General features: G+C 37.8%; 2 protein-coding genes across 6 annotated transcripts in view; one reads left to right on the top strand and one right to left on the bottom strand.

Moving 5' to 3' along the window:
- LOC307185921 (alpha-fetoprotein-like) overlaps positions 1 to 12,058 on the top strand; it is a 68,053-nt gene that overhangs the window by 41,755 nt on the left and 14,240 nt on the right. For 3 of the 4 annotated variants that reach the window (XM_079920496.1, XM_079920494.1, XM_079920495.1), the window contains one exon: positions 3,664 to 3,781. The exons of the other annotated variant lie outside the window; for it this stretch is intronic. In XM_079920496.1, the coding sequence (XP_079776622.1) occupies positions 3,664 to 3,759 (96 nt within the window). In that variant the 3' untranslated portion in view covers positions 3,760 to 3,781. Of the gene's footprint in view, positions 1 to 3,663; positions 3,782 to 12,058 lie in introns of those variants that run through there. 4 annotated transcript variants of the gene reach the window in all.
- The window catches only part of RASSF6 (Ras association domain family member 6), a gene marked incomplete at both ends in the record, with an annotated part of 48,082 nt that continues 39,461 nt past the window's right edge, over positions 3,438 to 12,058 (bottom strand). For both annotated transcript variants that reach the window (XM_079920499.1, XM_079920498.1), the window contains 3 exons: positions 3,438 to 3,513; positions 3,611 to 3,708; positions 3,804 to 3,922. In XM_079920499.1, the coding sequence (XP_079776625.1) occupies positions 3,438 to 3,513; positions 3,611 to 3,708; positions 3,804 to 3,922 (293 nt within the window). The remainder of the gene's footprint in view (positions 3,514 to 3,610; positions 3,709 to 3,803; positions 3,923 to 12,058) is intronic.

Consider the following 12,058-nt stretch of genomic DNA (forward strand, 5'->3'; position numbering starts at 1 on the left):
CTCCAAAGCCACACCCTGGCACTTCTGCTTTCCTCTGTTCCTTAGAAGTGAGTTACTAAGTCCAGCCCATTGGCAAGGTGAGGAAGATTAGGCTCCATATCTTGAGAGGAGGAGTATCAAAGACTTCATACATATATTTTAAAACTACCACGGTAGTGATGTTAACATCTCACTTGCATAATTTATTTGAATTTTTTTGCATCTAGTAGAACTCTGTGCTTGCATGTACTTGCTACTCTTTTGTTGGCAACTTTTTAATCATAAATTTTCTATTTCCTAAATAGAAAAAGCAATATATGTTCATTACAGATTATTTAACAAGTGTAGAAAAATATGAAAAACATGAATCACCCATACATAATTCTACAAACCAGACATAACCACATTTAACATGTTTTTGGTTTGTAGTGTTTATGTACAAATAATATACATACATATATAAACATATATCTATATATCTTATGGATAATAAACTTTTGGATATTGTATCTATATTCTTGTCCAGATACATAAGGAGAATTTACTCTTATAATTAAAATTTATTAGAAAACAATTTAAGAGCTGCATAACATTCTGTAGGTAAATGTTTCTTTCCTTCCTTAATCGTTTTTCCTATTTTTGAACATTAGGCTATTTACTTCCTTTTATCACAATAAATAATAATCATCTTTACATAGTATCTTTGTATATATGATTATTTTCATATAAGATCCTACAAGTAGAATTATAGGATGAACTTATTACTAAATTGCTTTCAAGGAAAGTTATATTCATTTGTAATTCTACCAGTAGTTTAAGTGCCCATCTCATTGTAATTTGTTGAGTATTTAATATTATCATTTCTTAATCTTCTTTAATAGATGGATTTCACTTTGCTTTGCTTTGCATTTTGTTGACACGCCAGTTATTTTATTGCGTCTCTGCTCCAAATTCACTCTTTGCTGTTGTCTGTGAAAATGTACATGGGAGCCTTTCTATATGCTTCCTTTGCAGCTTCCATGATGTCATGCTTTGTCAGTAGGGGGCACTGGAGAAACACTGTAGGAGGAAGTCGGTCTTTCCGGATTCTGGGAAGCTGACTTTCTTCCTTCACTGCTCTACCCAGAGTGGTTTCTTCAGTGCTAGTGGCCTGTAGGGTGCAGCTTTCTTTATCTTGTGTTCCTCCAACCCCTTTTGTAGCTTTTGATTTGGTTTGTGGTGGCACAGTCTGGAGGCCCAGTAGAGGCCTGTGTCCTAGCTCAGATCATTACTCTCCATACCTTCTCAACTTGGTGCATGCTCCCAGAGAGTGCCTTGTGGGGCTGATCATCTGGTAAGCCACTTGCCCCACCTTTGTCCCATGCAGCCTCAAAGATGCCACAGTCCAAGGCATACACAGAGTTGTACTAGGTTCCTGCAGAGATGGGCCCTGCAGCCCCCGCAGTCCTAGCAGCACTGGCAGCAGCGCCCCTGATTTTTTTGTGTGCCTACCCTTCAGCCTCAGCTTACCCCCAGACTTTGTTTCCTGCAGACCTCCAGACACCGACACTCTGTGATCTGGCTTTGTGCCTGCAGAGAAGCCCCAAGTCCCTCTGCTCACCTGTCTACCTGATCCACACTCCAGAGAGTTGTTCCCGATTGGCCTATGACTGTGGCCCTGCTGTGTCCTGGGCAACCAGAGGATGTCTCCCCTATCCACTGGGCTGCAACCACACCTTCTCCAATGAATTCTCAGCTCCTCTCTCCAAGCTTTTCCTTTGTGGGGTATTCTTCCTCAGCCTTAGGGTACACTTTGGAGTTCTCTTCACATTTTTATAGTTACTCTATCATCACAGCTAAGTTCTTTATATTAAATTTCCCCTGTTTAAATGACTGTGTGGTTTCTGTCTCCTGATTAGACACAGACTAATAATACAACTGATCACTATTAAGATACAACTTTTTTCACATACTTATTAGCCATTTGCATTTCCTCTTCTGCAATTTTACTTTTCAAGCCATATGTCTTATTTATTCTATCCAGGCATGGTATTTTTTAATGCATTTTGTAGACTTTCAATATATTAAAATGAATCTTTTGTCATGTTTATGGCAGATACTTGACACTACTTTAAATAAGTATACTGAATTTTAACCATTACATTCGCTTTACTTTTGTGAGATGAGATTTTCTTAATAACTGATAGATAATAGGATGAAGATGCAAGCCCATGTCTTATTCAATAAAGGAGATTTCCTAGGACTGAAAAGCTCACAGCACACTTTTACTTTCGTCTGGTTTAGGATTTGGTTACACTGAGAAGTAATATCTTTGTCTTAAACATGTTTCATATTTTGATAATTGATCTTCCAACTGGGTTTATTACATTCAACCTTATCGCATAGTGTGTGTAATATAATCAGTTTAATCCAATGCTTATGAGGAATGCAGATAGAAGTAGTAGTGGAATGGAAAAGAGCTGCATAAAACTCCCTTTTAATATAGAGTTCATAAATAAAATCATAGATGATACTTGTGGCATTCTCAGTGCTTTTTCAGATTGGTTAAGTGTACTTGATGGACCCTGAGTGTTGTTTTGTAGAATGAGTTGTCTTGGAGAAAAAGGGCAGAGCTCCAGATTTCCTGCCCAACTTCGACCTACCACAGCTTTGCATTATCTTCTATATTTATTCAGCAACAAATGGTTATCATGGGTCAAGTCTTAGCCTAGCCAACAAAATACACTAAATCTCTGTGATATGTTTGTTTGGAAAAATAAAGAAAACTAGTTCAATTGACAAAAGAAAAGCTTAAGAACACTTTTGAAAGTCATCTGTAGAACAGAAGGGAGGGGGGAAAAGAAGGGCTCAGGTTGAGAAAATTACAATTTGGATTTCTTAACAGAGTCCATAATCTTTTCCATCCCAAAGGACAGATAGCTCTGATGTTATAGATAGCCCAAAGCCACGTATCCATAGAAAGATTGTCCTAAATTTTATGAAAAGGCTAGAGTTTAAGGAGCTGTGAAACACCATCACCATCAGATTCCTTGGTGGGGTAGTAATGTGCTGATTTTTTATTTTAAGAGCTCGCAGCTTTTACTTCTGAATCATTTCTGAGAGTCAGTTGATGAGAGTTCTCTTGACAGTTGAAGCTAAAATAAGTTTAAGCTGCATGGCATCTGAAGATGCCATTTAAATTCAAGTTCATTGAGCGTTTTACTATAAAAACTATTTGAAATACATAGTATCCGAGCTTATTCCAGTTACTGAAACTAAATTCAAGTTCCTTCAGTCCAACTGTGAACCTTACTTAACCTCTTCAGTTTAAAGAGAGACAAGCTTTTACCACATTCAATTTCCTACAGATTCAAGTTCACATATATTTGTATAAATGCAAGTATAGAATTTATGCACTCAAATAGTTGTAACACCCTTCTAAGTTTGTTGAAGTGTTTTAGCAATAGTGACCTGTATTGCTAAACTGTTGTCTCTGTTTTTATTACCTGTTTACTTCGGAGACATTTCAGTATGATAGCCTTTTCTGTACTGAATCTGAAATAAGGAGAAAAAGAGTATTAACAACTGGACACATTTTGTGCCTTGAACCTATTAAAGAACGAAGCACCCAGTGTGCAAGCTCTTAACTTACTTTGTTATTGTTCTTTGAATCTCTCTTTTCTCTTCTTCATTTAATCTTTGAAGGATGGATTCCAGGAGAGAAAAATGAAAGTTAATATACTGAGCCACCTGAAAGAAAAACAAACAACAAAAGCAGAGCATTTGTGTGAGAGATGCTGAGTGAGGAGAGGGCAAAGACAGATTCAGGGCAATGGCATCCATACATCACTGTTAATTTCTTCTGCATCTTTATCCATGAGGAAAATGCGAGCATTCTTTTCGGATGGTCCCTGTAGGAGTCTATGCAGTAGCGGAATGTCTGTTTTCTTTAGCCGTCTCTGCTCTGCAAATGAAAATAAGAATCAACTACAGTCAGAGAAAAAAAGAAACATAATTTGTCCATTCATTTTGCTTCTTCAGCTCACTTTGAAAGACCTAAAAAGAACATACAACAGGAGGAACTCACTCAAAAAAGTAAATTGAAATTAAAACCTTTAAATGAACTAAAAATGGACTTCTTTCTCTTGCTATCCTTCAGGGTTTGACTTTCTATCTCAGAATGCCAACTTTGCCTTTGGTTTGGATGTTCAGACAAATCTTCAGTCCCATTTATGCCTTGTATTATGCAACACTCCTAAAAATTTTTTTTACAATTTTTCATTCATTCAACAAATATTTATTGATCTTTCCTAGTTCCATTAATGTAATTCTATCTTTCTAGTAGTTCAGATCCAAAACTTTGTAATTATCTTCAGTTCTTCATTTCTTTCTCACCCCACATCCAATCCTTGGCTTTTCTTAAAAATATATTCAGAATTGTTATTCACATCAGGGGTATTTTTTATTATTTCATTAAACTATGGACTTCATCCATTCAACCATAATAATGAGATGAGAAAAAAAATAACTTCCTATTTGGTATAGTCCCAGAACTTCAAATTTCCAAAAGTCACAAATACTCCCACCACAAAATACTTCTAGCTTTCTGCTGAAGTAGTTTCACATCTGTGATTTCATTTTAGGACACAGTGCCTTTACATTCATTTTCTTTCCTCCTTCCTTCCTCAAATATTTTTTGAGTTACAGCTATGTACCAGGCCTTGTTCTCTGTACTGGGTACACTACGGAAAAAGCAGACAAAAATCACTTCCCTCATGAACCTTACACTCTAGTGGAGAAGAAGATGATAAGGAAGATACATCAATAAGACATGTCACATATAGTGAGAAGTATTAAGGGGAAAAAATAAAGCAAGGGAGGGGGTAGAAAGCATGCATATGTGTAAATACATGTGTGCAGGGGAGAAGTTTGCAATTATTTTAGGGTGGTGGAGGAAGGCCTCACTGAAGATGTAACATTTGAGCAAAGACCTGAAGGAGATGAGAGAGGAACCATGAAGCTATTTAGGGGAAGTGTGTGCCGAAAGGGTAAGTAAATAAATAGAGCACCTCTGAGGTCAGTGCATGCCTAATGCCGTCAAAGAGCAGCCAGGGAACAGGGTGGCTGGCACGGAGATGAGGGGAGGGTTGTTAAATGATGAAGAGAAGAGGTAATGGGACCAGCACAAAGACTGTGACTTTACTGTCAGAAGAGAGACCATTGGAGGATCTAAGAAGAGATGTGACATGGTCTGACTTCCATGGTTAAAGAATAATCTGTCTGCTCTGTTGAAGTAGACTGAAGGGAAAAAGGTGGACCAGTGAGTCCTTTCTACAGTATCACGTGTTTCCTTGGGCTTTTAGAAGTTCCAAGTGTCAGAACTGTTCTCATCCTCTGGACTGGACCTACCCCAGGAAAAAGGGCAAGAGAGGATCTAGAACACAGAAGTCCAGCTTCCCCACAATTAAAGTGACATCCATTCCTATGTCCACAGAGTCAGTGTTCGTTGCTTTAATTCCTCTTCTTTTTCTGAAGCAATGGGGAACCCCATAATTTAGCTCCTGTCATTAACCCACCAGAATCCTCTTTTGACCTTTACATCTTATATTAACTTGGTTTTGCATCCTCGATTTGCTTCATTCTTGATATCACAGGGCAATGTTCCTTGCTTCATGGTCACCTGGGATAATTATTAGAAATATGCATTCCCAGACTGTCCTCAGATCTGGAGGGGCTTGAGAATTTGTGTTTTAAATGAACTCTCCAGGTGATTCTGAAGGGTGCTACAATTCGAGAAACACTGTTATAGATCATGTGCTTAGTAGATAAAAGGTATTAAAAAAACACAGCTATCTGTTTTCCACATTACTACCCAAACAGTGCTATATGCTCCATTCTTTTCTCTATTCCTGGTCCCTAAAAAGGTCCTAGTTATGATTATCTTCACTTCTGGATTTCATGTATAAGAAATTTTGACACAATTTAAAAGAAAACATAATTTTCACAGGTAAAATTGAAATAACTACATTTTACAGTAAAAATAAGCATTTCCCCCTGATTTTAAAAATAACATACGTATTGGGGAGGGGAAAGGAGGTTATATAGGTCAAAGAGTACAACTTTTCAGTTATTAGAAGAATAATTTCTGAGGATCTAATGTACACTTGAAAGTTGCTGAGAGTAGATCTTAAGCATTCTTAGCCCAAGAAGAAAAAGAGTTAACTATGTAAGCTGATGGATGTGTTGATTATCTTGATCTTGGTAATCGCTGCACAGCGTACATGTATGTCCAATCATCACATTGTACACTTTAAATATATACAATTATATTTGTCAGTTTTTCTGAATTATTCCTCAACAACATACATACTACTGTAATTATGAGGAAAAGAATAAGGCAGAAAGTAAAAATCACCTGGAATCCCAGAACTCTAGGATAAGCAGCTTTTCACTTTTTGTGGCCATCCCTTCACATATCTCTTTATGCACACACACAAAAAATACATAAAGGTGGTCGTATCACACTTGATATTTTTATTATACACATATATTTTTAAAAATCATAATTTGTTTTTCCTTTTGTGCTTTTTCTCCTTCCCATTGTCTTTTCTGTATCTCCCCAACCCCCTAACCAAGTAATCAATGTTAATGGCTTGGTATTTATCTTTCCATACCTTTCTCCCTGATCATGTGATCATATAAACCACATATATAAATAGGGATTTATAATTCTTTTTTAAAAATGGGATCATACTGGGCTTCCCTGGTGGCGCAGTGGTTGAGCGTCCGCCTGCCGATGCAGGGGACGCGGGTTCGTGCCCCGGTCTGGGAAGATCCCACGTGCCGCGGAGCGGCTGGGCCCGTGAGCCATGGCCGCCGAGCCTGCACGTCCGGAGCCTGTGCTCCGCAACGGGAGAGGCCACAACAGTGAGGGGCCCGCGTACTGCAAAAAAAAAAAAAAAAAAAAAAAAAAAATGGGATCATACTATATACATTTATAGGCATCTTGCATTTGTAATTAAATGTATATTATAGAATTCCTTCCATTCAACTGGTATAGATCTAACTCATTTCATTTAATGGTTGCATACTAATCACTTATTAAATCATTCCTCTATGATGGGTAACTTTGCCTTTAGCTTTTTGTCATTATAAATAGCCTTCCACATAAATCTGTAGGCAGTAGTCCTTTTATTTTTGTGAAACACATTCTCACCAGTGGAATTGCTGGGCTAAAGGATATGTATACTGTGGATTTTAACAAATGTTGCTAGAATGAATTTTAAGAAAGTAGACAGACAGATCTTCACCAGAATTGCAAGAACATATGCTTTTACCCTTATCCACACCAGACATAGGTGATAATATTACATTGAATTTAAGGATTGAATTTACGTTTCCTTAACTTCTGCATTTCCTTTAATATTTGTATTTCCTTGAGTTTAAGACTTTCCTAAAAATATTTACTGGTTACTTTGTTATTCTTTGAATTGCTTTATCATACTTTATTTTTATTGGATTGTCTTTTCACTATCATTTTGCAACAACTTTTTAAAAAATTATTATTATTATTTTTTGTACCGTACGCTGGCCTCTCACTGTTGTGGCCTCTCCCGTTGCGGAGCACAGGCTCCGGACGCGCAGGCTCAGCGGCCATGGCTCACGGGCCCAGCCGCTCTGCGGCATGTGGAATCTTCCCGGACCGGGGCACGAACCTGTGTCCCCTGCATCGGCAGGCGGACTCTCAACCACTGCGCCACCAGGGAAGCCCTGCAAGAACTTTTTGATATTGTAGGTATTAATCTTTTTCTGATATTCTTCATAATGCTTGTATCTTTTCTTTCTTTTTTTAAAAAAATATTTATTTTCTTATTAGTCGTCCATTTTATCCACATCAGTGTATATGTGTCAATCCCAATCTCCCAATCATCACACCCCCCACCCCCTGCTGCTTTCCCCCCTTGGTGTCCATACATTTATTCTCTACATCTGTGTCTCAATTTCTGCCCTGCAAACCCGTTCATCTGTACCATTTCCTAGGTTCCACATATATGTGTTAATATATGATATTTGTTTTTCTCTTTCTGACTTACTTCACTCTGTATGACAGTCTCTAGATGCATCCACGTCTCTATAAATGACCCAATTTCGTTCCTTTTTATGGCTGAGTAATATTCCATTGTATATATTTACCACATCTTCTTTATCCATTCGTCTGTCGATGGGCATTTAGGTTGCTTCCATGACCTGGCTATTGTAAATAGTGCTGCAATGAACATTGGGGTGCATGTGTCTTTTTTTTTTTTTTTTTTTTTTGGTATGCAGGCCTCTCACTGCTGTGGCCTCTCCCATTGTGGATCACAGATCTGGACACGCAGGCTCAGCGGCCATGGCTCACGGGCCCAGCTGCTCTGCGGCATGTGGGATCTTCCCGAACCGGGGCACGAACCCCTGTCCCCTGCATCGGCATGCGGACTCTCAACCACTGTGCCACCAGGGAAGCCCTGCATGTGTCTTTTTGAACTGTGGTTTTCTCTGGGTATATGCCCAGTAGTGGGATTGCTGGGTCATATGGTAATTCTATTCTTAGTTCTTTAAGGAACCTCCATACTGTTCTCCATAGTGGCCATATCAATTTACATTCCCACCAACAGTGCAAAAATGTTCCCTTTTCTCCATACCCCCTCCAGCATTTGTTGTTTGTAGATTTTCTGAGGATACTCATTCTAACTGGTGTGAGGTGATACCTCATTGTAGTTTTGATTTGCATTTCTCTAATAATTAGTGATGTTGAGCAGCATTTCATGTGCTTCTTGGCCACCTGTATGTCTTCTATGGAGAAATGTCTATTTAGGTCTTCTGCCCATTTTTGGATTGGGTTGTTTGTTTTTTTTACTATTGAGCTGCATGAGTTGTTTATATATTTTGCAGATTAATCCTTTGTCCAATGATTCATTTGCAAATATTTTCTCCCATTCTGAGAGTTGTCTTTTCGTCTTGTTTATGGTTTCCTTTGCTGTGCAAAACCTTTGAAGTTTCATTAGGTCCCACTTTTATTTTTGTTTTTATTTCCATTACTCTAGGAGGTGGATCAAAAAATATCTTGGGGGCTTCCCTGGTGGCGCAGTGGTTGAGAGTCCGCCTGCCGATGCAGGGAACATGGGTTCGTGGCCCGGTCCGGGAAGATCCCACATGCCGCGGAGCGGCTGGGCCTGTGAGCCATGGCCGCTGAGCCTGCGTGTCTGGAGCCTGTGCTCCACAACGGGAGAGGCCAGAACAGTGAGAGGCCCACGTACTGAAAAAAAAAAAAAAAGAAATCTTGGTGTGATTTATGTCAAAGAGTGTTCTGCCTGTATTTTCCTCAAAGCGTTTTATAGTGCCTGGTCTTACATTTAGGTCTTTAATGCATTTTGGGTTTATTTTTGTGTATGGTGTTAGGGAGTGCTCTATTTTCATTCTTTTACATGTAGCTGTCCAGTTTTCCCAGCATCACTTATTGAAGAGGCTGTCTTTTCTCCATTGTATATCCTTGCCACCTTTGTCATAGATTAGTTGACCATAGGTGTGTGGGTTTATCTCTCGGATTTCTATCCTGTTCCATTGATCTATAGTTCTGTTTTTGTGCCAGTACCATATTGTCTTGATTACTGTAGCTTTGTAGTATAGTCTGAAGTCAGGGAGTCTGATTCCTCCAGCTCCAGTTTTTTCCCTCAAGACTGCTTTGGCTTTTCGGGGTCTTTTGTGTCTCCATACAAATTTTAAGATTCTTTTGTTCTAGGTCTGTAAAAAATGCCATTGGTAGTTTGTTAGAGATTGCAATGAATCTGTAGATTGCCTTGGGTAGTATAGTCATTTTCACAATGTTGATTCTTCCAATCCAAGAGCATGGTATGTCTCTCCACCTGTTGGTGTCATCTTTAATTTCTTTCATCAGTGTATTATAGTTTCCTGCATACAGGTCTTTTGTCTCCCTAAGTAAGTTTATTCATAGGTATTTTATTCTTTTTGTTGCAATGGTAAATGGGAGTGTTTCCTTAATTTCTCTTTCAGATTTTTCATCATTAGTGTATTGGAATGCAAGAGATTTCTGTGCATTAATTTTGTATCCTGCTACTTTACCAAATTCATTGATGAGCTCTAGTAGTTTTCTGGTGGCATCTTTAGGATTATCTATGTATAATATCATGTCATTTGCAAACAGTGACAGTTTTACTTCTTGTTTTCCAATTTGGATTCCTTTTATTTCTTTTTCTCCTCTGATTGCCGTGGCTAGGACTTCCAAAACTATGTTGCATAACAGTGAGAGTGGACATCCTTGTCTTGTTCCTGATCCTAGAGGAAATGCTTTCAGTTTTTCACCATTGAGAATGATGTTTGCTGTCGGTTTGTCATATATGGCCTTTATTATGCTGAAGTAGATTCCCTCTATGCCCACTTTCTGGAGAGATTTTATCATAAATAGGTGTTGAATTTTGTCAAAAGCTTTTCTGCATCTATTGAGATGATCATATGGTTTTTATTCTTCAATTTGTTAATATGGTGTATCACATTGATTGATTTGCGTATATTGAAGAATCCTTGCATCTCTGGGATAAATCCCACTTGATCACAGTGTATGATCCTTTTAATGTGTTGTTAGATACTGTTTGCTAGTATTTTGTTGAGGATTTTTGCGTCTATATTCATCAGTGATATTGGTCTGTAATTTTCTTTTCTTATAGTATCTTTGTCTGGTTTTGGTATCAGGGTGATGGTGGCCTCATAGAATGAGTTTAGGAGTTTTCCTTCTTCTGCAATTGTTTGGAAGAGTTTGAGAAGGATGGGTGTTAGCTCTTCTCTAAATGTTTGATAGAATTCGCCTGTGAAACCATCTGGTCCTAGACTTTTGTTTGTTGGAAGATTTTTAATCACAGTTTCAATTTCATTACTTGTGATTGGTCTGTTCATATTTTCTATTTCTTCCTGGTTCAGTCTTGGAAGTTTATACCTTTCTAAGAATTTGTCTATTTCTTCCAGGTTGTCCATTTTATTGGCATAGAGTTGCTTGTAGTAGTCTCTTAGGATGCTTTGTATTTCTGCAGTGTCAGTTGCAACTTCTCCGTTTCCATTTCTAATTTTATTGATTTGAGTCCTCTCCCTCCTTTTCTTGATGAGTCTGGCTAGTGGTTTATCAATTTTTTTTATCTTCTCAAAGAACTAGCTTTTAGTTTTATTGATCTTTGCTACTGTTTTCTTTGTTTCTATTTCATTTATTTCTGCTCTGATCTTTATTTCTTTCCTTCTGCTAACTTTGGGTTTTGTTTGTTCTTCTTTCCCTAGTTCCTTTAGGTGTAACGTTAGATTGTTTATTTGAGATTTTTCTTGTTTCTTGAGGTAGGCTTGTATAGCTATAAACTTCCCTCTTAGAACTGCTTTTGCTGCATCCCATAGGTTTTGGATTGTCGTGTTTTCATTGTCATTTGTCTCTAGGTATTTTTTGATTTCCTGTTTGATTTCTTTAGTGATCTCTTGGTTATTTAGTAACATATTGTTTACCCTCCATGTGTTTGTGTTTTTTACATTTTTTCCCCTGTAATTGATTTCTAATTTCATAGTATTGTGGTCAGAAAAGATGCTTGGTATGATTTCAGTTTTCTTAAATTTACAGAGGCTTGATTTGTGACCCAAGATGTGATGTATCCTGGAGAATGTTCCATGCACACTGGAAAAGAAAGTGTAATCTGCTGTTTTTGGGTGGAATGTCCTATAAATATCAGTTAAATCTATGTGGTCTATTGTGTCATTTAAAGCTTGTGTTTCCTTATTAATTTTCTGTTTGGATGATCTGTCCATTGGTGTGAGGTGTTAAAGTCCCCCAGTATTACTGTGTTACTGTCGATTTCCTCTTTTAGAGCTGTTATCAGTTGCCTTATGTATTGAGGTGTGCCTATGTTGGGTGCATATATATTTATAATTGTTATATCTTCTTCTTGGATTGATCCCTTGATCATTATGTAGTGTCCTTCCTTGTCTCTTGCAACATTCTTTATTTTAAAGTCTATTTCATCTGATATGAGTATTGCTACTCCAGCTTTCTTTTGATTTCCATTTGCATGGGATA

This window comes from Stenella coeruleoalba (genome assembly GCF_951394435.1).
Source record: "Stenella coeruleoalba genome assembly, chromosome: 4".
NCBI lineage: Eukaryota > Metazoa > Chordata > Mammalia > Artiodactyla > Delphinidae > Stenella > Stenella coeruleoalba.